At 54.3% G+C, this 25943-nt stretch overlaps 11 protein-coding genes across 11 annotated transcripts; 5 read left to right on the top strand and 6 right to left on the bottom strand.

The window, feature by feature from the left end:
• Positions 1-717: 717 nt before the first annotated feature.
• Positions 718-1347, bottom strand: BDY17DRAFT_307063 (uncharacterized protein; the record flags this gene model as incomplete). Its single annotated transcript, XM_033735091.1, has 1 exon — positions 718-1347. One exon carries the CDS (start codon positions 1345-1347, stop codon positions 718-720), a length of 630 nt encoding a protein of 209 aa, XP_033594281.1.
• A 1452-nt stretch (positions 1348-2799) lies between these two features.
• On the bottom strand, positions 2800-3928 carry BDY17DRAFT_320232 (lipopolysaccharide-modifying protein; the record flags this gene model as incomplete). The annotated part of the gene is made up of 2 exons (XM_033736412.1): positions 2800-3714; positions 3770-3928. 2 exons carry the CDS (start codon positions 3926-3928, stop codon positions 2800-2802), a joined length of 1074 nt encoding a protein of 357 aa, XP_033594280.1.
• A 580-nt stretch (positions 3929-4508) lies between these two features.
• On the top strand, positions 4509-6281 carry BDY17DRAFT_16965 (glycosyl transferase family 90-domain-containing protein). The gene is made up of 5 exons (XM_033729799.1): positions 4509-4748; positions 4807-5116; positions 5208-5578; positions 5644-6028; positions 6082-6281. The coding sequence occupies exons 1-5, from the start codon at positions 4550-4552 to the stop codon at positions 6086-6088; spliced, it is 1272 nt and encodes a 423-aa protein (XP_033594279.1). The 5' UTR covers positions 4509-4549; the 3' UTR covers positions 6089-6281.
• Positions 6282-6554: 273 nt separating this feature from the next.
• On the bottom strand, positions 6555-8491 carry BDY17DRAFT_320230 (fungal trichothecene efflux pump; the record flags this gene model as incomplete). Its single annotated transcript, XM_033736411.1, has 4 exons — positions 6555-7502; positions 7556-7751; positions 7803-8081; positions 8136-8491. The coding sequence occupies 4 exons, from the start codon at positions 8489-8491 to the stop codon at positions 6555-6557; spliced, it is 1779 nt and encodes a 592-aa protein (XP_033594278.1).
• Positions 8492-9652: 1161 nt separating this feature from the next.
• On the bottom strand, positions 9653-11839 carry BDY17DRAFT_289553 (secretory lipase-domain-containing protein). The gene is made up of 6 exons (XM_033732365.1): positions 11156-11839; positions 10953-11103; positions 10754-10825; positions 10549-10613; positions 10111-10491; positions 9653-10053 (listed from the first exon to the last, which is right to left on the bottom strand). The coding sequence occupies exons 1-6, from the start codon at positions 11604-11606 to the stop codon at positions 9812-9814; spliced, it is 1362 nt and encodes a 453-aa protein (XP_033594277.1). The 5' UTR covers positions 11607-11839; the 3' UTR covers positions 9653-9811.
• A 397-nt stretch (positions 11840-12236) lies between these two features.
• On the top strand, positions 12237-13983 carry BDY17DRAFT_16913 (glycosyl hydrolase). Its single transcript, XM_033729795.1, has 3 exons — positions 12237-12307; positions 12390-12748; positions 12849-13983. The coding sequence occupies exons 2-3, from the start codon at positions 12401-12403 to the stop codon at positions 13533-13535; spliced, it is 1035 nt and encodes a 344-aa protein (XP_033594276.1). The 5' UTR covers positions 12237-12307; positions 12390-12400; the 3' UTR covers positions 13536-13983.
• Positions 13984-14700: 717 nt separating this feature from the next.
• On the top strand, positions 14701-15937 carry BDY17DRAFT_16878 (uncharacterized protein). The gene has a single exon (XM_033729788.1). It carries the CDS (start codon positions 14960-14962, stop codon positions 15923-15925), a length of 966 nt encoding a protein of 321 aa, XP_033594275.1. The 5' UTR covers positions 14701-14959; the 3' UTR covers positions 15926-15937.
• Positions 15938-17308: 1371 nt separating this feature from the next.
• On the top strand, positions 17309-18156 carry BDY17DRAFT_320226 (ASST-domain-containing protein; the record flags this gene model as incomplete). Its single annotated transcript, XM_033736410.1, has 2 exons — positions 17309-17335; positions 17515-18156. 2 exons carry the CDS (start codon positions 17309-17311, stop codon positions 18154-18156), a joined length of 669 nt encoding a protein of 222 aa, XP_033594274.1.
• A 794-nt stretch (positions 18157-18950) lies between these two features.
• On the bottom strand, positions 18951-20666 carry BDY17DRAFT_307055 (major facilitator superfamily domain-containing protein; the record flags this gene model as incomplete). Its single annotated transcript, XM_033735090.1, has 2 exons — positions 18951-19147; positions 19199-20666. 2 exons carry the CDS (start codon positions 20664-20666, stop codon positions 18951-18953), a joined length of 1665 nt encoding a protein of 554 aa, XP_033594273.1.
• Positions 20667-21626: 960 nt separating this feature from the next.
• Positions 21627-23135, top strand: BDY17DRAFT_320224 (fungal-specific transcription factor domain-containing protein; the record flags this gene model as incomplete). The annotated part of the gene is made up of 1 exon (XM_033736409.1): positions 21627-23135. One exon carries the CDS (start codon positions 21627-21629, stop codon positions 23133-23135), a length of 1509 nt encoding a protein of 502 aa, XP_033594272.1.
• A 234-nt stretch (positions 23136-23369) lies between these two features.
• On the bottom strand, positions 23370-25498 carry BDY17DRAFT_320223 (copper amine oxidase; the record flags this gene model as incomplete). Its single annotated transcript, XM_033736408.1, has 2 exons — positions 23370-23710; positions 23776-25498. The coding sequence occupies 2 exons, from the start codon at positions 25496-25498 to the stop codon at positions 23370-23372; spliced, it is 2064 nt and encodes a 687-aa protein (XP_033594271.1).
• Between the last annotated feature and the right edge of the window lie 445 nt (positions 25499-25943).

Raw genomic sequence — 25943 nt, 5'->3', positions numbered from 1 at the left:
GTCTGGATCGATTGTACAAGGCTGCGTACCTGCCAAGCAAGCAGGGTTGCAGGGGCTAAGTTAGCTCCCGGCCCGAGCGGGCCTACTAAGGAATTCTCCGGCTGCGAGCCATGTTCGGGAATCGTGACGCTGGCATGTGGGACGTCGGGCTGTCGTTCCTGGATCTGATGAGAAATACCTGCGCGTCTAAGGAGTATTGAATGCGGCATCACAGGCTATCTCGGCCAACGGACTGAGTTGGGACAAGTACGCATGCCGCCATGGTTGGCTATGCTTGCGTTCTGGACCCCGGACTCTAGGCTCGATCTGCCGAAATCCATTGGCAACTGCAAAATTGATAGGGAAGTGCGGGTGAGCAGCACCGCCGTCCGAGTTGGGCCAGATCTGTGTAAATCGGTGAAATGGTCCCTGTTGATCTATTAGGCGGCTCTCGTAAACTGCGCCAGGCCCATAGAGAGCAACGACCATGGTTGTGAAAGGAGATAGTGTGTACCAGAGACTCATGTGTTATCTCAAAATGATTTGTGTATATGGTACCCGCAGAGAGACAATACCCAGGAACTCCTCAACCGAATAAATACGAAAGATTAGACCGAGGAGAATTTCTCGTTCAGGAAGGCGCGTAATGCTGACAACCATCGCCAGTTTCATGAGCGTTGAGAAAGTCGAGGCTCCAAGAACAGCGTTAGTTCACTCTCCTGGCCGAGTGGCTGTCGATCAAGGCCAATGGGTAGGCCTTGGAGAGACAGTGACCGGATGCGTGGGTCGACCTTTGCTCGTCGACTCATGCGTCTTGGTCTTTGTCGTTTCACGCGTGTAGGTCTGTGTGTGGGCGCGCGTCTTAGTTATCGTAGTCCAGGGCTTCGTGCGCGTCTGGGTGTGCGTCTTAGACTCCGTGGTGACGGTCGAGTGGCCGTGCTCAGCCGTTTTGTAATGCCACAAAGACGAATGTTCATGCCCTCCGTCGCGCCAGTGCTCATAGCTTCCCTGACGCCAGTGCTCGTGCCCTCCCTGGCGCCAGTGCTCTTGTCCTCCCTCGCGCCAATGCTCTTGACCTCCCTCAACCCAACGTTGACGGCCGTCTGTGAAAGCGTTTCGCTTCACAAGATCGACTTTGCCGCAAAACTCCATTGCGGCCAGAGAGGCGTCTAGACACATTGATATCAGTGAGCTGTCAACAGAATAGCGAGGTTGATACTGACTCTCTTGTGTCTCCACAGAGCACGTAGTCGTCGAGCACTCCTGAACGGACGACAGGAAGACATCCGAGTCGCAGATACAATAGCTATCCGTGGGCTTGCAATGGGTAGCGACGATAGCTTCTCCAATACATGATGCCTGTTGCATGTTAACACCGACTCTATCCGACATCAACAGCACCTTGTAGACTCACGACACACTGCTGCACCGACGCTGCCTCCGAGGCGGTCGCAAGTGCAAGTAAAACGAGAGCCTGAGTCTTCATAGCTTCTCGTGCCTTCTCGTGTGTATGAGAAGCTGATATGAAATGAAAGTAAGCAAGAGAATGTGATTGAACGAATGATTGGAGTGTAGATGGGCACAAAGAACTGAGGCAAGTCACTATGATTTTGATCAGTGGACACACCCACGGGTCCTGCCCAACCTCGGAACCATTGGGAATCGATTTTGACACAGCTCAGATGCTCTAACCCCTTGCATGGCGTTGAGAGTACATTAGATGGTCATTGCTCGTGCCCCAGTGTTTTGCTCATTACCATCCTGGCTCTGCTCTGCACGACCGCGTTTTCTGCATGCTTGGCCGCTCTCAATTCTCGCATGTGCCGACAGCAACGCTCTGGTGACACCATTCCGTAGTTTCGATAGTGCCATACCGTCACTGAGCGGTGATCTTTGCGCAGTTGTGTCCGCAACCTCAGGCCTTCGGCGGTCGAAGCGGTACCACAAGGCTTCGCTGTGCGGTGTGCTGTCCGAGGTATGCATGACAATGCGGGCCTCAACGAACCATCCCTGTCGGCGATACAGCTGCATTGAGCCTGCATTAAGTTTTCCTCGAGATTAGCAAGTGGCCTCGTTTCAAAGCCATTGCAACCATGGGTAAGAGCCCTTCTGTCATCGAATTCTCCGGCTCAAGACTCCGCTATCCCATCGCCGAGGCTACATTCGCGCCTTCGAATCTAGTGAAACTATGATCTCCATCTTGAGTCTTAGTCCGCCACTTACTTTAACATCTAGACCATCCTTTTAACAAGTGTGGAGCGCTGTAAGATGCATGCTGCCAATATTGAAGCAGGGGGAGCCGCATGTGCGAGGCTAGCAACTTGCTGACAAGGCTGCCAAGCTACTACCCAATTAGTTCTAGTGGGAGCTGTCTGGATGGTTCACACCAGAGGCTGGACCCGTTCGGCAAGTTGCGGATACGCGGCAAGGGTATCCTTGTAGATACACGACGCCTTCGTGCTGCATCGCTCCACTGATAATGCGAAATTTTGCTGCATCTTCAATGGTTGCATCATCATCTTGTTATCGGTGAGGCATTCGGCTTGGCCATTCTGAACTGCCAATATTGCAGGGTCTAGACCTCCATCACAGATGATCGTCGCGAATGATCGTCGCAGAGGGCGTGCGGACCCCGTCGTGGCTTATTCCGACGTGCATGCCGTCCATTAATTTGCGGAGGGGTTTGCCTTCCGCCCTATGCCGTTGTTATGGGTCCGGTGAATGATGCCCGGGCAGGCGATTATTGACGGCAGTATCGCCGATCAAGATCCGCTCACTCCAGCAAAGGCGGTGCTCGATAGCAGTGATCTGACACTTGCATCATGAAGGATCCCACTCAAGCCGCCGTTGCCAGAGAAAGGATTCCAGTGAGACGCCACGAATCTGGCTGACCCCGTTTTTGACTTCATACAGCTCCGGCTCGAAGCTGGCTTCTCGCCATCGCGCAAGCAGCGCGCGCCAGTAGCACGCTTCGGCTGCCGGCGTAAGGTATCGATCTCGGAAGGTGCGCGCTGAATTCTTTGCGATGCGATGTGCAAACTCGTCGTCCGCTAGCAGCTCGTCCATCTTCTCTGGTAGGTCTTTCCAATCCCGCCGTACCCGAACATAATTTTGATTCGGCCCATCTGCCTGCAACAGCCCGTACCAATGCTGCTGCCAATCAAGCTCAGGCATAACGATAACACTCTCGCAGTTTTGAAGATACTTCAACCGACCAGAGTAGCTCACGCCTTCGACGTGGGCGAGATATTTGTGCGTGCAATGGTCTGGCATGGAAAGGTGCTTTGCCTCGACGTCCGTACGACTACCCCAATCCATACCCTGTACATCCGACCAGCCGTGACCTTTGCTGGCATCATACATGTCATCACGCCACCATCCGGAGAGTCTACCTCGCCATAGTAAGGTCGGATTCTTGTCTTCCCAGGCAACGTGATTTGGTCCGTCCTTGCGGTCAATGGCAGCGGCCAGGCGTCGCACCTGGTTGTAACTGCCGACTTTAGGCTGACTCCATGTCCAGTGGCCAAAATCTGGGATCAACCATAGGTCGGCCTCTTCGTTCTGTCGCGCTGCATAACCCCATGCCGGCACATTTGGAGGGAGATCGAGGTCGAAGAAGACGAACTCGACATTCGGCACTGGCTCAGGCGCGGTGATGATGGCCCGATACATGTCCAGCAAAGTAGCCGTGCCCCTGGAGAGAGTGTTACCGGGTTTGGCGTCCAGAATGTAGACCTGAAACACAACGTCAGGAATAAGCAGCGCAGAGCTGATGCAGAAAGAACCTCACTTCGCCCTCGTAAACAATGCCATGGTAGCTACCCTCCATCGAAGCTAGATCTGCAAGCGCTTTCGGTGTAATGTGTGCACCCTTACGGCTCCATGGGGCATGTTCAGTCCCTTGGAACAATCCTGGAAAGAGGTCGTAGCATCGCTGCGTGTCGAGCATGAGATTCCGACTGTCCAAGTCTGCATACCACACGGAGGACGAATCGCCTTGGCGTGCAGGAGAGGGTGGAGATGACAATGGAGTCGGCGATGATGTAGGTGACCAGGATGCACCAAAGCCCAGCACAAGTAACAGACATGTGACACCTAGCGAACCGGCGACAAAATACCGTCGCTGAAACCAATGCATGACGCAAACAAGACCCCCGGGTCGTTGATAGTTGTTGAAGAGAGTTGACAATGCGAGAGATTTCTTCGATGCATCGAAAGTCTAGCTGACCCACTAGGCGCAGAGCAAGGCCAGACAAGCACGGTGGGAGGGTCCAACATCGCAGATCTTGACCTGGGACTAAGATTGGGGTTGGAGGGCCGTGTGCAGCCTGGGCAGCAGAGTTGCTGCTCTAAGTTTAGGCTAGCTAGAGGTGTGGAGGAGCCCGCAAGGAATGCTAGACCAGGGGTACCGCTGCTCGATCTAGCGCGTTGAGGCTACCGTGCTACCGCCCACGTGCTGTCCGACCCGGGGGCCAGAATTAGAAGTACGCTCTCCCATGGGTAGCATCCGGCTGTCTATTACTTTGTTGCGACTTCATTTGCGGTAAATCGAGTCGCATTCTTCGGTGCGATGTCCTCTGTACCATTTGCAACGAAGACATGGTTGGCCTGTGTGTTTCTGGGGATTCTTCTCGTCATCCAATATCATTTTCTTGCGGTATCAACCACTCCACTACACTTCGCACCCAAGTTAGAAGCCTCGCCGCTAGTGGAGTGGGCATTTGTCCCGTCTCGCGATGCCGAAAATCCTGCGCTCAGCTCCGATCAATGTAAGAGAGTTGGCCGTTCTCTACTCGCACCTCAGCACCAATTAACCTGCTACAACAGGCGACAAAGCGTTCCCGAAGCTTTACCACGAAATTGACAGGGCTGTTGCATACTGGAAGGAGCGAAGCCACAAGATTGGGCCGGCAGACTTCAACATCGAAGACCGCGAGGATGGCGATATGGCATCTACGGTGATGATTCACGACAACAACCTCATCCTTACAAACGGTGGGCTGGCAGGCAGGCGTGGGCGCGCTACCCTCAGTATGCTGTACCGGGCTCTCCAGGGTGCGACTGCTGCTGGAGAAACGTTGCCAACGGTAGAGTTTACGATGACTCAAGAAGACCGGTCGAAAGTATCGGGTACTTGGTGGGTACTTCAGTTCCTCATACTTCTAGCCGAACGAATGCCGGAGAAGTAGCATACCTTGGCCTTCTTGATGTAGCACTAACACGTTTAGGAACGAAACGACCACGGTGTTTGGCGCTGCTCGCGACACGAGTAGCGACTTCCACCAGCGGATGTGGGTGATGCCGGATTTCAACTGGTTTGCCGATCCACCTCAAGCAAGCGGATTCCTGGAAATGCGACGAAGAGCGGCAGAGCGTGATGCTCCACTGGTCGCGAAGATTGCCAAAGTCTTTTGGCGTGGCCACATGTGGACAAACCGCCCCGTACGAGAGGGATTACTGGCGGCGGCAGCGGGTAAAAGCTGGGGGGACGTTGCTGGAATTGACGAGATCGACGGCCACCGACACCCAGATCAGATGAAGAACGAAGACATGTGCCGCTACATGTTCACCGCTTATACGGAAGGCGGTAGCTGGTCCGGTAGGCAAGCTCATCTGCAGCGTGTGCACCGTATAGGCCTTCACTAATCGAACGTGGAATTCCAGGCCGCCTGAAATATCAGCTTAACTGCAATTCAGTCCCCATCGTGCACGAGTTGCAGTGGCATACCTTCTACCATCACCTTCTCGTCCCGGACGGCTCTGAGCAGAACTACATCAGTGTTGCGCGCGATTACTCCGATTTGGAAGAGAGGATTATGCCATATTTCGGAGATCCAGCTTCGGCGCAGCGCATAGCCGACAACGCCGTAGCTCAGTTTCGCGATCGTTACACGTCGCCGGCAGCAGAAGCGTGCTACTGGCGCCGACTCATCCGCGGCTACGCCGAAGTGTCGTTCACCCCCGATCCGTACGTCAAAGTAAAGTCGAACGTTTCGGGCATCGAATTCCAGAGCACGGAGATTAGAGGACAGCCATTTGAGGTCGTTATGTGAGATCGTCTGCTTTGCATCTACGCTCTGATACGTACTGACTCCCCTGCAGACTCTAGGTCGGCGAGACTGAAGACGACGCTGCCCTTTGCAATGCCGACTGAAGACAGACTCGGTGGATATTGTCTTGCAAAGATCTCTACGGGCTACGTGTCAATCGAACGCCAGGGGAACGTGCTACATTCAGAGCACTCATGCGCGAGAGCAACTCAGCAACGGCGCCGAGCAGTACCCATGACTGAAGTCAGGTTGAGCTGTCAAAGCCGGCCACGGTGAGAACACCGCGATCTTTGATCTCTTCACGGAACATTAGAGCGATGTTCTTGTAATGACGACTGTACTCGACTCATAGTGACGACTCACAGCCTTAGGAGTGACACGAAGGCGGCCGCAATGCCAGACCTCAGAGGATGATGAATTGGAACGGAGCAGGGCATCTCCACGTAGCATGCAGCACTCCATTCGTCATAACATAGAGAGTCGACAACGTGCGTACAAATTCGCATTAGCGAGCGAACTCCATCATCACACTTCTTTCGCCTCATTCGCCCTCTTTTCTCGCCTCTGATGCAAAGTCGCCGAAACCTGTCCGCTCATAGCATCGTCAACATTCGGCAAAAAGAAAGAGAGCACAACAGCCACGCCCGTAAAAGCCAACGTCGTCAGGAAGACGGTCGAGAACGCCATTGCGTTGGCTTTCTGATACGCTTGCTTTCCGGCTGTGGCTATGCTCGGCGTAAGTCCTTGCACGCCGGTGAGATTGCCCGTGGTTAACCCGGTCAAGAAAGCCTCGACTTGAGAACGGGGCAGGCCAGCTGCAACCAGTGCAGGAGGTACGACAGCCGGGATGGTCGTCGCGAGACGATTGGAGAGCACGGTAAGGTAGATCGTCGAAGCAAAGGTCGAAATTGTGCTGCGCATCGATGTAGCTGCGCCGAGTGCGACGCCAATATCCCGCTGATTCGCGATGTCAATGCCTGCATTGACTAGCAGGATGCTCTCTAGCCAGCCAATGAAGAAGTTGCCCACGGCCATTAGGGCTGCCGCCCTTGCGAGGTCACCAACACCGCACGATGCGATACCGGCGAGAAGGCTTCCGCCAACAAGTAGGCAGACAATACCCTGGATCTTCGTCTTGCCTACGTGGCGAGCCAATGGCCCAGCTGTAATCTGTCCAGCAACAATGGTAATCCCTGGAATGGTATTCAGCCAGCCGGCACGCATCGAGGCTCCGCCGTCGTCGGTGTAGAGAACTGCGACCATCTGAGGCCAGATTATGGCCATGGCGTAGTAGACAGATGCCCCGAGACCTAAGTCGACGGAAACGGCTACCCAGGAGAACCTCTTGAACAGCTTCACGGGCAGTAGAGGCTCTCTGAGCGGAGCGTATATCTCCCAGAGAGCAAACGCGACGAGGACCGCGACGCCGACGACCAGGAAACTGATTACGATGGCTGAGTCCCAGGGATACACCTACGAAGCTGTTAGTGACAATGTTGGGGATATGGACGGGTTACATATCATACCGTTCCACCAGAGGAGAGTCCCAGAAGAAACAAGACGAGGCCGGCGGTGAAAAGACATGCGCCGAGAAAATCAAAGTCTTTGAGCTGCTGTAGCTTCGTTCGACCCGAGAACTTTTCCTCGAACGTTGGCGGGAAATAGAAGATGGTGTAGAGTATCGCGGCCGTAGCGTTGACCGCAATCATCAGATAGAAACCGCTGTTTCGGGAGTCAGTAGAAGATGGGGATACTCCACATCAGACGACTCACCCTCTCCATCCTGCCGAAGTCTGAAGCACAAACGCTTTTGAGACCGCGGGTCCGATGCCAGATATCGGGACCGACCAGAGATAGATGATACCGTTCATCAGGAAGCGATGTTTCATAGGAACCAGCTCGTTGGACACCAGAGTAAAGGACAACTGTGCCGCCGCTGCTACTCCAATGATGCTCACCGCGCCGATGAGGACAGGGATTGTCTGTGCCGTTGCAGCGATGATGGAACCGACGAGGGCGAGGGTAGAGCCGCCAATCATGAACCAGCGACGTCTGGGAAGATGTCAGTCAGGCTTCGGACGACGCGACGGTATGTCAACTCCTCACCCAAATAGATCACTCAATCTCCCAACGAGCAAGAGTCCCACCGCTCCGCCCAGAGTATAGACGAGCGACACCCAGTCAACCACCGACCCGGGGACTGGTCCAATATCGGCATTTATGATGCTCAGATTAGGCGCAGCGAGAGCGAACCCGCCAACAGCTCCGGCCGAAGCGAAGCCCACAGCGCATATGGTGCCGATGAAAGACGGGCTCTTGTAGTAGCCCTTTGGCAGTTCACTCGAGTCCGCGATGAAGCCATGATCTTGCGGATCTTCGAGAGGGAGTTGTTCGAGATGCGTTCCCGCAACAGTTGCTCGCTCCTTGTCGTTCGCGCTGTCTGTCTGCTCTGGGCGACCCATGGTACCAACTTCACGGTGCAAATAGCAGACTCAACATTCCAATGGTGACGAGAAGATGGGCGAGGACGTAAATAGTTTCGCGGCTAATGCTTGCCATAGCCGCATCCCCGCCGGTATCGGTGAATGCCGAAGCGCAAGGGGCACTATTTCACGTTGTTCGCAGTCCGGGGTGAAGTGCGGAGAATTTGGTTGGTTGTGGATAACCTCGGCTTCATAGCCTTGCGCCAGGCTGGGTGGAAAAAGTGAGAAGTATGCCTGAGGAATTACGTCTTTCTACGATTAAAGCTCATCACTTCCTCGTCGTCACTGTTCTCCATGCTCGCGCATTGACGGCGACATTCTTCCCCTTTTCGTCTGCCGTAAAGATCAACTGATCGACCGGCACAAGGCCATAGCTCAGAACGGTGATCTCCGACCAACTCTGACAAGTCGCATCCGCGAAGAAAAACAATGCATCATCCTTCGCAACCTGTGCCGGCGTCATCGTCTCGTAAACGCCCTGCCACGCCGTATCAGAGCCAGCCGTCAAATCTGTGGGGTACAGCCGCAGCGTTGTTTGACCAGGCTCTGCGGCACCCATCTCCTGCCCGATGGCACCAACGATGTCGCCCACGCCATTGATGCTGAAGTTCGTCACAAGCAGTCCGGGCCCATCATCAACTGACAGTGTGATTCGGTTCCAGCCGTATAGGTTCCTGCGTAGACTCCTTTGCCTGCGCCTTGTTTGCCGCTTCCAGCGCAGGCACAAGCGCAATGGGATAACTTTTTGCCCGATTTTGAAGCGATTCTACACCTGGCCCAGTCAGTTATGGATGGACATCCGGGAGAGGGTGAGAATGAGGGCATGGTATTGACTTTTCGCTAGACACCGGGCTCATACCGCCAACCTACTTCGTCATATTGAAGTGCCGGGATCCAAAGATCCGGAGGCAAGCTTTGGACATTTTGCGAGCTCGCAGACAGCAAGAGGGTGCTTGGAATAGTCTGGTGGCGGCAAAGATGGGCGAGGCGATTGTTCAGTTGGAAGAAAGGCGCGTTGCAGTCGTGGAGCGGGCGAGCGATGTACCGGAGTGCAACAGGCTATACCAAGCGTGGTACGATCTTTGGCGACAGGAACGGCAGTGCTCTACTGCAAGCGTCGGGTGTTTGAGCAAGATGAGAGTTGGACCGACGAGTATCGGAAATATGTTGCCTAGCGTACGTCTTGAGACAAATCAATCAGTGTAGCTGCCGCGCTCACGAACACAGTCTCTAATTCCTTATTGGCGCTCCTCCAGCCGGCCAAGCGCACTCCACACGCAGTCCTTTTCGAACACTGCTCTACAGCCCGCTCTTCAGAAGATTGAGATCGTTCTTGATGTTGATATCTTCCAAGCCCGCAATGTTAAGTCCTTCAATCAGCGACACGGCAAGCGGCTCCAGGCTCGCGGCCAGTGCGAGGGGGTTCAGCGTGCTGTTCAGCACGGTTTGCTGAGAGCAGCCCTTGGCCACCGTTCCTGCGAAAGCCGCGTTCACGAATTGGAGGGTGCTTGGTACACCAAGAAGCTCGGTGGTGAGATGACCTGCAGCAAAAGAGTGAGCAACCGGGTGGCACCAGGCTTAGGGGGTAGCAAATTTACCGCCATTCCCAAAAGTGGTGAAGTGCACCGTCGCACCCTGGTCGCACCAGTTGTTGTACAGCGTCGAGGCATTGAGGTAGGGGATAATCTCGTCGTTGCGTGCGTGGTACAGATAGACCGGTGCAACGGGCGTTTGATTCGTGTGGATGCCCATGATGTTTTGTTCGAAAATTCCGCTGATGGTCGGGTCGTACAACAGGCCCTCTCCCAACGTTTGGAATTTAGTGGACAGGATGGACTGCTCGGCAAAGTTGAAGATATCGTTTTGAGCGCAGTTCTCATCGGCATATTCGACCTTGGAGCGCCCGAAGGGGGTGATGATTTTGTTGTAGAGGGGCTCTAGCTCTGCTTGGTATGCGGACGGCTTAAGCTGTCCAGCCACTGTTCATGGTCAGCTCGTCTTCGCAATGTAATACCCGGGGCGGTATGTGAACGCACAAGCAGCAGGGAGAAAGCCGCTGAAGAGCTCGCCGTCAAGGAAGACCAGTGTCCCGGTAAGGTTCCTGCTCACAACAATCAGCACGTATTCGATTGTGTACAGGACAAGTCGGAGAACAAGCGGTGAGCCGCGGGTAAATCAAGCGGAATTCCCGCAGAGATAGTCAGGTGCTCACACACTTTGCCTGCCGAAGGGTCTACGTACGCAGGTGTTCCGCCAGACGCGAAGCCCTTGATGTTCAGCTCCGGCGCGTAGGTGCTCTGCAAGCTAGCCGTCCTGGTTGCATGACGAGAGAGTTAGCCGGCATCTCGGGATCATAGGGTTTCGTCGATTGTGCTTTACCATCTGCAGAGAAAGCGTTAGAACATCTTCCGTTGATTAAACTTCCCACAGTGATCCTTACCCAGTGGCGATAGCTCCGCCGGAGTAGCCGACAGCCACGACTGCGGGCTTCGACGTAGTGAATCCCAAGGAGGCAAAGCTGGAGACGGCACGGATGCTGTCCAGCACGCCCATTCCGGATAGATGTCCGGGGGAAAATGCAGCGTCAGGACCTGCTCACTCTCAGCATCGCAGTTCTCACACGCCAAACACTCAGGGACAGACCTTCATAGTCGGGGGCGGAGACGATATAGCCCTCGAGGATGTAGCTCTCGAGAATCAGGCTCTCGAACGCCACGATCAGGTCCGTGTTGTTGTTCCCAAGCTGGTAGTTATACGACGGGTCGCAGACCGTGTCCGAACTGTCGTAGGCGGTCTGGAAAGAGACGAATTTATCAAGTGCGGCACCGAAGGGCTTGAAGACGGTGGTCACGGTGGCAATGGCCGAGCCATTGGTGGCGGTCGTCCGATAGAGCAGCTGGTAGCCTTGGACGGGATTGGGCACGAGGCCGAGGAACGCAGTCTGAACGGTGCGACTTCTCAGCACTGTGCCCGGTGCCTTGGACGCGAAGCCAGCGGGAGGCGTGTAGAACGGATCCTGACTTGGTGCCACCAGCGCCGTCGCTGAGGAGAGGAAGAGCGCGCCCGCGAGGAGGAAATCGAACAATAACATCATGATCGCGCGAGGGTAGCGGGGTGGGGACGAGGAAATGCGAAGGTGCGAAGGAGAGGGCGCGACGAGGCACCCTTATGAGAGGAACCAACCTTCAGGGGACATTCCCACTATCACGTCTTGCCCCAAACCGAGGCCAAATATCGATTTGCAAGTCAGGTACTCGCGAATTCTGCGGTGCGCGTTTGAGGACGCTCCGGCCGCAAATTGCAAAAGGCATGAACCGTTCAGACGGTTGCTGGATTGGGGAAAGTGACTCCAGACAAGCCGAGGCAAGTTGGCAAGTTGGGGCGTGCTCGTTTGCCATTGGCTGTGAGAGGAGCAAAAGGGTGTTGTAGATCCGCACAGCATCATCTATTCGCGACCGGTACGCTTACGAAAGGGAGGATCCTCGAATGCGGAGAAGATCCAGACCGGAGCAACGCCCTGTTTCGGTGTTGTCCGGTCCAGCACCGCCAGGTTCAGTCCTATAAGTACCATTTCCCTCCTGGTACATACACAGCATCCCCTCCTATCTCCACGCAATGGTGAGCTAATGCATAGCTATGCTTTACACTGGCGTTGTTAGGTTGCATAAGTATGTATCCTCTGCCTTGTAGCAGAGAGCTCTGCCAGGTCCGGATGGAACCGAACAACGACTTGCTCTGCGTTGGCCGTAACGCTGGTCCACCTTTCCGATGGCCATAGCTCGATCCGACATCCACGTGAGTATATAAAGACATCTCTACGACGTGCCCAAAATATTGAAACCCTACAACACCTCGAGAATTACTTACGCTCTTCGAGCAACATCAGCAATGTTCTTCTCAACCTTCGCCCCGATCCCGCTGAGCCTCATCGCCCTCGCCGCCATCACTGATGCCTCGCCTTCACTGCATCAGTTGGCCCTACGAGATACGATGGCCTACAATGTGCTCGACGGGCAAAACTTCCCGGATCCCAGCAGCATCACCATTGGCGGCGTGACGTACGTCTTCGGCACAACGACCGCCGGCCTGAACATCGCCATGACAAAGAACAAGAATTTCGACGATAGTGGCACCTGGGACCAGACGCTGGAAGATCCCTTCCCGACCGACAACGTCCCAGCTTACAGCAATTGGGCGACTGCTGATACTACTTGGGCTCCGGACGTCAGCCAATTGGTAAGAGCATGTGCTGCTGTCCCGTTCCCACCACGCGCATTCAAAGAAACCGCAAGCAAGGCGCTTCCATGCTGATTCGGAGCTCTCGACTTTCCAATAGACCGATTATGACGGCTCATTCGCCATGTACTACGCTGCCGCTTTGAAATCAAACTCGGCCGTACACTGCACCGGATTGGCGCGGAGCGGAACTGTGACCGGACCGTACAACGACAGCTCCACCGAGCCCATGATCTGCCCCGAATCTGCCGGAGGGGCGATCGATGCTTCCGGGTTTCTCGACCCCACCAGCAAGCTGCGCTACGTGGTGTACAAGATCGACGGGCCGGCGGCGAACAATGGCGGCTACTGCGCCAGCACCTCGTACACGAGCCCCAACACCAGTCTGATGCTCATCCAGACCGAATCCGACGGCTACACGCGAGTCGCCGGGCCCGTGAATCTGTACAACAACGATGGTGTGGCGGACAGCTACAACATCGAGGCACCCGTCATCCGATACAGCGGCGGAACGTACTTCCTGTTCTTCTCTTCCGGCTGCACGTCGTCCAACTCCTACACCGTGTCCTACGTCACCGCCACGAACATCTGGGGTCCATACGGTGATCGGAAGCTGCTACTCGGCACCGGGGACGATGGACTGTACGGGCCAGGAGGCGCCACGCCCGACTCCGCCACGGGCAACTTTGTCTATCACTCATTGGAGCAAAGCAACAACATCGGTGCTGGAAGACAGCTCAATACGGCTAGTTGGGCTGCGAACGGAGATTCGATTACACTTTCATAGCCCGAGAATTCATTGCAACCGAGTCTTGCTACTGTCGAGTCCCGCGATGTTCCATCGGTCTCCCAGGTATCATCTCCCGTGGAATGCAGTGGCGACTTGACGTGCCGTCAAGCCAACGAGCTTTCGACCACAGTATTCAACGCATCAAGCCTGTTGCTCGCGCTATGCAAGAGCGTTGAAACGGATGATGAACAGCCGCGCTGAGCAGCCGGGTGGAAAGTCGAACCGAGTACTGCTCGAAGGCTAAATGACGCTCAAATGGCGACCTGGAGTAGAGTTGTGGAAAAGCGCGCACGCGGCCAACCGGAAATAAGGTCCGACGAGATACTTTACAGACGGGATGAGGTGATGTTGCCAAGGCCAATGCGCGCCCGCGTTCCGCTCTTCCCGGCACTGGCAAATGCGGGGACGGAAAGGCGACTGACCTCACGCTCTAAATGCCGAACATAAATCATGGAGCTGCCGTAGCATCGCTTGAGAGAAAGTGGTCCCTACCCGGTCACTGGCGCCTTCTCCATCAAAGCTACGGAATGTACCATTCAGCAACCGGGTGATGGTTCGAGGCTAGTTCTCAAGTTCTCCAGTATCAGCTGCGTTTCGCCTCCACTTATAGCGTGGTGAGATGATACTCCATCGAGAAATGCGACCCTACAACGGCTTCTCCTGCTTCCGAACCATCGATGTGATCGCTAGTGGCAGAGATGTGCACTCCGTTTCCGCTTTCTATACAACCACGGCGTGCTAACCATCAACTAGTCGGCTGCGTTTCCTCTAGGCCAGACCTCGTGCCCGTCAAGACTTGCCATGCGAGCTGCACATGTACACAGTGGACCCGATGATCGACGTATGAATCTCGCGGATGAGGAAGTATTCGTGCGCCAGCCTCGTGAGCGCAGTCACCGGTGATACAACGGATACATCGCATACGATCCAATCATTCTCTCTTTCCTAAGCACACTTCGACCATGATGTTTGTTATTCCAGGAATCTAAGCTACTCTCCCATCGAGAGTGGAGCAGGATCACTCCGGAATCACGGATATGTCTGTGCCGACAACAGCTGCTACACTGGCCAAGTGCGCTCCTTGCAACATGACGATGCCCCAAAACCATGCTAGCACTATCGAGTTTCACGATTGGCCAACCCGTGTCTGGTATCGAGGTGGAGGCGAGCTGATGATGCAAAGTGCCCGGCAAGCCAGCATTCCGATCGAAGATAGTCCTTGCCAGAGTGAGGCATTTGTGCTCCTCAGTAGAGTCCAAGACGGGCTTGAGGTTGCATCAGGACCGCGAGGTTGTATCCAGATCGAAGCAAGATTTCAATGATGACGAGGATCCTTTCGACGACCGATTCAACTCCTATGCTCTGGATGAGAGAAGCGAGCGAGCCGGAAAGATATATGAGGACCATACCATGCCTCCTGAATGATCCGTACCACATCCGCATCAAACATTCTAATCACGTATCCTTATTCAACCTCAGTATCAAACATGAAGATCACATTGTGCCTGACAGCGTTGCTGTTTGGGAGTTCTCTGGCCAGTCCTCTTGTCGACCGCCCCCTGGCCAATCCTCTTGTCAGCCGCTCCCTGGCCAACCCTCATATCGGTCGCACCGGTCCATACAATATCACGACAGAAGATGGGCTCTACATCGAGGTCGGCACCGACCTCGTTAGACACCAAGCATCCCAGATCTATCCGGAGCTGCTCGGGGATGAAGCCTTAGCTTTCACGTCGTGGAAAGTAACCGCTGGCGCTGGGAGAGCCGCATATGTAGCGATTGGATACTACGCATTCATTGACCAAGGCCAAGTCATCACCGATACCGTTAATGCTTGCCACGATGCAGAGGGCAACTTCAGCTTCACCAAAGAATGCGTCAACGGTGCCGCTGTTTCACTCCTTCAATACGGATTGCTGGGCTACTACGGAAAAAGCGTGACAAGCGCGAATACACATGTGACGGTCATCTCTTTCGCGGCAGCGAGGGCTGCTGCCGGTCTTGCGAAGCCTCCAGCCGCGAATTCCGCATCCAGCCGCGCCAAGCGACAATCAGACAACTGTTACACGTTGAGTCAGGTGGGAATTCCGCAGACCACATTCACAGGCAATTCCGGCGTTAAGATGACTACTATCAACGACTGTCCGTACATCATCCCCACAAAGAGTCTCGCAGGCTGGCAAGCAACGATGGGTCAATCTGGCGGCATCGTCGACTTGATGTTTGCCAATGGCGCGTGGGCAGTCCAGATGTCTCTCTGCACACAGGCATTTAACAACGTCGAATTGGATGTCAATGTTCATGCGTCATTTGAGATCACAGACAACATCACCGACTGTGAGGATCAAGTCTCGGGGCAAGGCATCTGTACGGCCAGTGAGAATTAGGCTACGAATGGCACTAGATAGCCTCAGCAAATAGGGACATTCAACATCACCCTTCTATACAAAGGTAAGCGCTTCTTCCTGAAGACTACACCCCCTGATCCTTCTTTAATCCTCGAGTGAGAGGGCTGCATTTTGTCGACTTGGGATGTGGGCAGATATTCAAACTGCACATTATGAAGCAAAGACGCATATAGCTTGGCTCGTATCTCTATAGCTACATACAAGAAGCATACCGCACGGTGAGATAAGTATTCGGCATGTCCTAGTCGACAAAATTCGGCTTCCAAAACCACTCCTGGCAATGCTTCGCATGCCCGCCCTCGAGATCGCGGTTCGTCATCCTCGTCGCCTCCGCCGTATCCCTGGCGAAGCGTTCGACTAGACGGGAAAATCGTCGCTGGTAGAAGGCACAAAACCAGTAGTGTTGTCCGAATGTCGACATCAAGTCATCGCGAGTCCCTCTCATGACTTCTTCGAGCACGACGGTGTCTTGTGTCAAGTATTCAGTGCAAGCTACCCAACTCCTGGCAAATGATACACCCCCCAATAACGTCATAGAAGCGGTAGAAAAGGCACGCTACGTCAACTGTAGGACAATGAGCGTCAATTCGCATGGCTGCAGTGTCCACTAAAGCCAATCGATATCGTTGCGGGCGTGTGTAGCAGTATCTGAGATTGCGCACCGCGACTCTAGCACAGCTCCTTGCTCGAATCGAATCAGACGACTGAAAATGTGCCTGGCTATCGTGGAGTGCTCGTTTGCCCGCACTACAAACAGGCAAACGAGCGGAATGTCACCCTGCCCTACCCGAACGGGAAGCAGGCTAGTGTTATGGTCTAGTCTACGGAGCGCACCCAATCTTCGAAGCTTGATCGTATTCAGCCTTGTATCGGACAAACCTTAGATTGACGTCGGGAAGTCGAAACCGAGGGGCCCCGCGCAAGTTCACTGATCTGTATGCTAGTCTCGCGTAAACGCGCGAGGATCAGTGGCTGTTGTCTTCGTCTCTGCTCGAAACACCGAGACGGTCTAACTTGTTGCTGAAGTATCTGCTGCTTCGGGCTAGCATTACGCATGGATATGAGATGGCTCGCACGCTGAGATGGTCGTTCTACCCTTGACACAGGATTGAATTGCAGGCTGCGATTGACTCGAGCTCAATGTGGTCATTCACGTTCGCTAACAGAAGTAGAAACCACGGCGTGACATTGGGTATCAAGCCACAGACGTTGCAAAGCTGGCCTAGACACATGCTCTTCTCCTCGTTCTTACTGTACGTTGCGCTTTCTCATCGCTACCGGACTCCTTCATTACTACAACGCCAATTTTTCGCAGCTTTTGTCCACACTTTCATTAACCACGAAGATCATGAAGGCAAAGCCATGATTCTCGACGACAACGGCAACCTAGTATTGACAAGCCCCTGGCACGGGGAATGCATTTACAATTTGATGGTGCAGACCTATTGAAGAGAGCAGGTTTTGACGTTTTGGGTGGGTAAGGCGGCTGACGGTGTAGGTCCTGATGCGGGCTATATCGTAAGACAGTCCTCACGCTGGCCCGTTCACGACTGCTAAATAGATTACAGCTTGACTCTTCATACTCGACAATCAAGGTTGTCGGAGGTCGAGAGCAGGCCACACACGTGGACCTTCGCGAATTTACCATCATCCCCGATGGTACGGTTCTGACGACGGCTTACGTGGAGACTAAGCACGGCATCGAAGGACCCGAGCGTGCGACAGAGCGGCCTCTTTGGGATTGTGTACTGCAGGAGATTGATATTGACACCGGCGATATTCTTTTCCAATGGAGCGCGCTGGACCACGTCGACCTCGAGGACTCCTACATCGACCACAAAGCGAAAAGTCTTACACCCGATCTCGAATTGCCCGATTGGTTCTATATGAACAGCATCGACAAAGACTTGCGAGGGAATAATTTGATCTGCTCAGGCTTCACGTATAGCATATACTATATCGACGGGACGAATGGCGATATCCTTTGGATACTCGGCGGGAAATGCAACATGTTCGAGGACAAGTCTGGTGGCCGGGCATTGAACTTCAGCGGCCAGCACACTGCTCAATGGGGTGAAGAGCCTGATACTATCACCTTGTTCAATAATGACATCGCCATCAAGGAATCGCAGCGTCGTGGCATGCGATCGGTTATCGATCCAGACGCAATGACTGTTAACCTGCTTGACGAATATCCCAACCCGTGGTAATTCCGGATCGACACGCAAGGATCAATGCAAGATCTTCCAACGGCAACTTCCTCGGCTTCGGTAGTGTTCCAGCATACACGGAGTTCTCGCATGATGGCGACCCTTTGTGCGAAACTCACTTTGCCCCGGCCACGAGTTTTGGGGACTTCACGGTGCAGTCATACCGAGTGTTGAAGTTTGCGTGGCGAGGATACCCGAAAGTGCCCCCGGCTGTCAGCGTTGTTCAAGGAAATGATGATGGGCCGTGGCAGGTTTCTGTAAGCTGGAATGGCGCAACAGAAGTCAAAAAGTGAATACTTCAGGAATCAGATGATGACGAGCTCCGTGAGGAATCCTGGAGGACTGTCCAGACCGAGCCCAAGGTCGGGTTTGAGACAACATTCTCCATAACGAGTCAACGCCCTCGCTACATTCGAGTACTGGCTGCTGGCGAGAACGAAACCCTGGGAACCAGCGAGATTACTCGAGTATCTGGGAAGGCCACAAGCCGATTCTCTGGTTGGAATTACGGACAGATATCGGGGTTTTCTGGTTTCTGCTGAGTCTACTGGGATTTGCGACCATGAGCACAGTAGTAAGCGTGTTCTACGCTGGGCGACCTTTTCGGCATAAGCGACTATCGATTGAGGCTGATGACGAGTCCGCCGAGGACGCACGAGTGAGCATATCCAAGAGTTTTGCCCATTAGGCGCAGGAAACCCGGCAACACTAGCTGTATCTCCACAGTGTTCTGCTAATCGGTGCGTAACGATCTTTTATCAATGCGAAAACCAGTTCCTTGACTCGTATGTTTCTTAGTGCACTCTAAGGCCTTGCTCTTCGACCAATTCCCAGTATGCTCGGGCCGTCCACTTTCGAAACCTCTTGCCGAAGATAAGCATGACAAAGGTAAGACACCATACAAAGAGACCCAAGAATGTGAGCAGGATGAATGCGTCCTGTACACCCAGGGCATCGATCATGGGAAGGATGGCGTACGCGAAACCAAAGCCTGTTCATCGTATGAGCAACAAATTATGTAGTGAAGCTGGAGCTGACGTACCAATAGTGTTTCGGATCAATACCACCGAGACCAGGCCCTCACCAGCAACCTCCTTGTAGCTGTCGAGGATGTAGTTGTACGCCACAGAGGAGCCCATAGGTAATGTGACGCAGAAGAAGCCCAAACCGAAAGCCAGACCGACCCAGTGGATGTGGTGGGCAGCACCCACGCCAAACAAGAGGCAGCCGAGTGGATGAACAATCAGCGCAATGAGGAAGATCCATAGACGATGTTCTGGCTCGAAGACACCGCCGTTGCGACGAGCCATGTAGATGGCAACTCGGTCGCTGAGTGCTCCGCCGAAGTAGCTGCCGAAAGTGACGCCAATGATGCCGGCGACGTAGAAGACGCCGATGATGTTGGCGCTGAAGTTGTAAGGCTCTTTGCCCAAGATGGTTGGTAGTGTGCCGTTGACGACGTTGTACCAGGAGAGTGACATGGCCACAAGCAAGCCAGAGTATAGAATTGCCGGGAATCGTAGAATCGCGATGGAGATGTAGGCATTTCGCCAGACGTTGGATTTCCTCCTCCGGTCGTAGCCGCTCAAGATACTCAGTCGTCTCCAGTACGGCTTCGGCGTGCCTACGATGTCCGATGCACGGTCTAAAGCAGTCGTTCCAGCGTCACTATTGTGCCCCATTGGTGTTTCACCCAACCTCTTCTCGTCAGTGTATTTGGCTTCTGCCCTGGGAGTCTCGACATCGTCTGTATCGACTTTTCCATTTCCAACGCCGATAGTCTCGGCAGAAACCACATCAGGTCGGTAGAACGCGGTCTCCTCGAAGGTAAAGAATAGCCAGACGAAGAAGGCGGCGCCGATGATGCAGACAATGTACTCGATCCACTGCCAGCCCAGGGCATCGGCGACAAAACCTGCTGGAATACAGCTCAAGAACGACCCGCTGAACAAGATCCAGACGTAGACGCTCAGCCACGCTCCTCGTTCGTGACTGAAATGCAAGTCGGCCACGACGAGTTCCAGCAATGTCTCGACCGGTCCGGCAGAGATACCCATGAGAGCGCGATTGGCATACCATTCGCCTGTGGTGGTGCAGTATGCCTGCCACAGCGCCTGGACGATGACCAAGAGGATCGAGGCCAACAGCACTGGCCGTCGGCCATAATTGATAGCGAGAGGCTGCCAGATCAAATTGGAGTAGCCAATGAAGAGGAAGTAGATGCCAACACCAGTGTTGATGTCGGCGACGGGAATGCCGGTTGCCGCCTGGATCTTGAGATTGGCCGGTGTGTAGCTGGACACCATGATCACCACACCGAAGGTGTAGACGTTATGGCCCAGGTCACTGACGCGCTTGCGCCATTTCGACCAATTCAAAGGGTCATCAGGGTGGTCCGATGGCTGCGGGATCAAGATAATGTCAGTCCGCCTAGCATCTCGACGAATGCCAGAAGTGAAATGCGAGTCGTCAACTTGCTGGACCGTTCCTGGAACTGGGAGTTCAGCCATGTCTGCGAGTACATGAGGAGAGTATCGTCACAGGCGCAATGAATCGACGGAAGAGCATATATCATTCACTCTGGATGAGCCTGCAACGTTCTGCATAGCTTCATATCTTGGTCTCACATTCCGTCTTTGGTGCGACCGATATCTCACGAGACCAATCAGCGCGTCCTGTGCAGGGGGGAGCCTTGCGGTGAACAGCGACGGAGGAAGGCGACGGAGAACGACGATGCGGCTGTTGGCGCGAAGGAAGAACCTTGACTCGCGGACGTCAGCGCCAGGCTATTATGCTTTTACCAGCGGTCAGCTCCTTACATACACGGGGAAGGTATCACCAGTGTACGGGGAATTGACACTGCGTGCTCTTTGATACAATATCGCTCTCGAGTCGTGGGGATGCGGCCTTTTGGGGGTTAGTGCTCCCATCGAAGCAGCCAATCCTCGAGTCGCCAGCTCGCCTGTCACGATGGCTTCCACCAACAGAAGACGAGCAGAGCGCGGTCAGCGCGTCCGGCGGCGAGTCTTTGCATGCGACAGATGCCGTCGGCGAAAAATCATGGTACACATCACTAATTGTGGCGGAAATTGACGGAAACTATCACTGATTGGCCGCTCTTATGTGCACAGTGTGATGCGGCCTCGCCTGCATGCTCTTCGTGTGCCGATGCAGGCGCTGAATGCAGTGCCTTTGACGACGGCACAGCTCAGCCAACTCCACGAAGCATCACTCAGCATCTGCGCCAACGCATTGCCGCGATCCAAAGCCAGCGTAGCCCAAATGGCGTGGTGCAGCACCCTGGAGTCTTACTGGAGACGGTTGGCATCGCACTCCACGATACCACGCCTCCCTTTCTCGGACTCGCCCAGCGCTCCCGCCTTGCTGGCTGCGCTCCATCTTCTACGCAGCTACCATCCAGCAAGGGATACTCCTCGGATCTGGTGGACGTTGGCAGTCCGACTTCTCCCATGTTTGGTGAGCCTCGACAGCGCGTTCTTACGCTCGCTGCGGTGCCGATCTATGTTGCTGAGTTCCTCTTTCGGACGTACGTGACTCGTATCATCCCGCAATATCCCATTTTCCACGAAACTCAAGTAGAAGATGCATTTCGGGGAGTTTTTGGCCAGCCAGCTAGTGGTCCAATCGTCGACGCAAATCTCGACGGCCGTGACGTCTTTGTCGTGAGCATCATATTGGCCATCTCGTTGTCGACCGCTGCTCGAGTGAAGCACAAACGAGCTCACGCTCTCGCGACCGGACTGTTTCGAAATGCGGTGCTACGGGCCTCTGCCGCTCTTACAAACGACTTGCCCGGCTTACAGGCACTCCTCTTGCTGATACAGTACGCGTTCTTGGATCCCGCCATTGCCAATCTCTGGCTTCTCACTGGCCTCTCAAGCGAAGCTTGTATCGATATGGGTCTGCATCGGGAGCTTCCCCCGTCGGCCGGCCTCGACGTCCTCCAACGAGACCTGCGTCGTCGCGTCTTCTGGTGCGCTTGGGAAATGGAGGTGGCCGTCTCGGCCGCTTTCCACCGCCCACTGCGGACGCAACCAACATGCATAGACGTATCTTTTCCGTCGGAGTTCGATGACCATGCTATTACGGAGGTCACTATCGATACGACCGCTCGCAGGACCAAGGCCGTCTCTCGCCGAATATGGCTGTTTCGGCAAGTCGAGGCAAGCATAATATCCGTCTTGTATCAAGAAGGGCCATTACCGGAAGGAATGACGCTGGAGACATGGATGACGAACGCCGACAAGGAAATCAACGAGTGGAAACTCGAAGTTCATCGTGCGGCCGAGCAATATCAAGACGATGCAGGTGCGAGTTCGCAATGGAAGGAGATGGAACTGTACGCCAACATCGCATCCATGTGGATTCTCGTTCAGCTATACCGTCCTTGTCCCCGGATCAAGGCTCCTGACCGAACTAATCTGGCCAAAGCCGCAACTGCAGCAGTCCAAGTCGCAAACGGGTATTGGGAACAACAAACCACCCAGTTCGGATACCTCAAATATGTCTTTCATCCGTGCCACCATGTCTTCTCCTCAGCCTTGGTCTTTCTGCAAGCTCTTCAGCACAGTCAAGCGAACATGGCCGCCTTGTACTCCCTCGAGGAGATCGCAGAGCAAGCGAACAGCTTTCCGCGATTTTTCACGACGATCGCCGAGAGATGGCCTGCAGCAGCTCGGTGCTCGGAGGAGTATGATCGGCTTCTTGGCCCCATTCAAGAGGAATTTTCCAATTTCGTGCGGAGGAGCGAGGCTTCCACTTGGGCTTCAGCATTGTCTGACAACTCTGATGGCGCAATGGAGATCAGACCTGATCTTTCCGATTCTTTGAATACGTGGCCTATGATGTACACGTCGATGCATTCGGCTGGCTTCGATAGCATCGATCCGTCTTGGTCGGTACCGTACGACTGGGATGATGAGTTTGCATTTGGAATTGAGCTGGAGAGTTTGACGTGAGGCGAAGATGCACAGAAAGATGAACTATGGGTGTACACGATCACATAAAGCAGGCGTCTCCTTGAATAGGCCACTGTCGGGAAGAGGGACAAGGCAGAAAACTCGAACAGGCACAATTCCGCCACGATCACTCTGAAACGAAACGAATTTGTCGAATTTCTTCACCAAGCCTCGATTCAACGGATACCCTTCGCCACGTTTGCAATACAGCACGTCGAAATAAGCACATCCTCTTCACACCACTCGACTCACAGTATCCTCCATCTTGTGGCACCCGTTGGTCCCGGCGGCAACCTGGCTTGGAGTGCTGGAAAACGACGGCGGAACGTCCATACACGGATTGGACGTGAAGAAATTGCGTGGGCGCAAGAGGACGCTCATTGGCTCTGCGGGCATGACTGGGTAGTCTTCCGGGGCAGGAAAGTGGACGAGGCCGAACGTATGCCAGAGGACAATGTCGGTGTTGTCAAGACTGCCATCGGGGTCGGCTGCAATCCACGCCGGAATGCCCTCGGACGGCTCCCCGGAGGTCTGGGGAACGTGTCGGCCAGCGGGGTAGATTTGATCGTCAGAGTCTAGATCACATCGGTGTCAATGAGCGAGGACAACATTATTGCGTAACGGGACGGGATGAACTTACACTTAGTCACATGTACAGCATGACGAGCGAATCCAGCCCGCTTCCAGACGAGGCTGTTCTCCTTGGGTAGTAGGCGGGGGACTTCGCGACTCACTAGCTTGTAGGTGACGGGTTTGTGGCTGTAGGGGTTCAGCTTGTTCGTGTTGCTGATATCCCAAGTCCTGCTGGTGGTGGCGTTGTAGTCACTTCTGCCAGTACTCATGGTGTCAAGTTTCGTCTTCTTGGCGTAAAACGCATTTCCGTAGTAGTTCTCATCGCTGCCGAGCGCGGCTTCGCTCGGCACAGCATCCACTTGGAAGACGGTGTTTTGCGGACCATCGACATTCGGATCGATGCGGAGGCAGAAAAGATGCTGGTGGTTGTGGGCGTTGACGCCAGGGTACACCTCCGTTCCCCATGGCGCAGCCGACTCGCCCGGACCCATAGCGTAAGTATTCAAGATGCCCGTCAGCTTGATCTCGAGCTGCACCGTGCCGTCTTGGTGGAAAATCCAGTAGACGCAATACTCATAGTTGGCAGCGGTGAAGACATGGCTGATGATGAGCTTGCGAGCGCGAGTGACGGTGCAGGAGTCGTCACGAAAATCGGTGTGTTTGAAGAGAATGCCGGCGTCTTCTTCATGGATACAAATTGCATTCTTAATCGTCTGTGATGCCCCGGCCTTGTTGACGAACGCTGCGTCCATGTAATGGATGGCGCCCTTGCAGTCACAGCCGAGGGACAGAGAGTTGGTCATGTAGCCTCCGCCATACTCGCCCAGATCAAATGCATGCTTTCGATGATGCGGGCGTTCTGGATTCCCATATGGAACGACCATCTCGGCGAGTGACAAGCGCCAGAAGACGGGCCGGACATTTCCCTTGTCGTTGAAGGTAATGTTGGAGAGTACGATACCCTCGCGGTAGTTGAAGCCAACGTGTACACTCCAATTTTGCCACTTGACCGTCCTCCCTTCGACTCGAAAGGAGACGCCTTCCGGTTGGGAGATGCTGAGAGGCTTCAGGTCTTCGCGGAGGCCCTCCGCTTTCTGGACTGCTTCCGCATGGTAATTCGATGGAGGCGCCTGGTTCAAAGGCCTGCGCACTTCCGGAACATCGATATGCACGATCTCTTGCGTGTCGGAATTGAAAATCGGACAGAAGTCGAGAGGATAAGTGTATTGGCTGTCGTCCACAGACGGGCGGTAGTACATTAACGCCTGTTGTAGTCGCACGCTCGACCCGAAGCGATCATCATAGCCGATTGTCCAGGGGTCGCAGTAGACTTTGTGCATGTCCTCAGGAGGAATGCCGAGGATGCCACATTGCTCGATGACTTTCGGATCCCGTCGCGCGCAGCCTTCTACAACTTGGAGGTCTTCCATGGTGATTAGAGGCTGCTTGCCTTCTGCAAACTCCCATTCCAGAATCTTGTGCTTGTCCAAGTCAACGAGTCCATCGAACACTTTGCTGCCTTTGCCGATGGCAACGATGTCTGCGATACGATGCGGGCATGGCTCAGTCTCTGGCGAAGCCATATACCGGGTCAGGTCGTCCTTTGGAGGTTCGTGTAACGTGACCGCATTGAAATGGACGTCTGGATGCTCCTTGCGGACAATATGAACCGCCGCTTCAATCTCATCCGTGGTAAGAGGATCGAGGGGGAAGCTGGTCGTCGATGGGAACCCATTGGTGTGAAAGCCATTGGTGTAGGGTTTATGCTGCTGAGCGTTCTTTGTCGTCATGACTGCGAGACTGTGGTGATATCTTCAACGTAGTGCTTAGAGCATCACAGAAGAACGGAAATGTTTGAGAACAAAGCTCGAGCGAGAATTTGAAGTGATATTTCCATTTGAGTTGGCAGTACCACGGTGATATCGCTCTGCGATGGACGCCGGCCACGCGCATGAGACAGCTCGAGACAGCTCGGGATGGTAGTAACTACCAGGTAGCCTTATCTCAAGCGGGGGAGGAAGAGCTGGGATGATTGGCCACAGCCACCCAATGCAGAATCCCGCGGCGATAACGATGCCTCGTAAGGTGGGACTGCCGCAGGCTGCCGGACGACTGCGACGGAGGATGCCGACGACCAGCAACTTCCCCCGCGCGTCAGTCTGGTAGGATCGCATAAGGTGGGGTACTCATTGTTGCTCAGCCGTACCGTTCTTCATGGTGTCTCGATCGCAGACT

The sequence above is a fragment of the Neohortaea acidophila genome (assembly GCF_010093505.1).
Source record: "Neohortaea acidophila strain CBS 113389 unplaced genomic scaffold BDY17scaffold_1, whole genome shotgun sequence".
In the NCBI taxonomy this organism is placed as follows: Eukaryota; Fungi; Ascomycota; class Dothideomycetes; order Mycosphaerellales; family Teratosphaeriaceae; genus Neohortaea; species Neohortaea acidophila.
The sequence above is the reverse complement of the archived record's forward strand: the minus strand, read 5'-3'. Positions and strand labels throughout refer to the sequence as shown.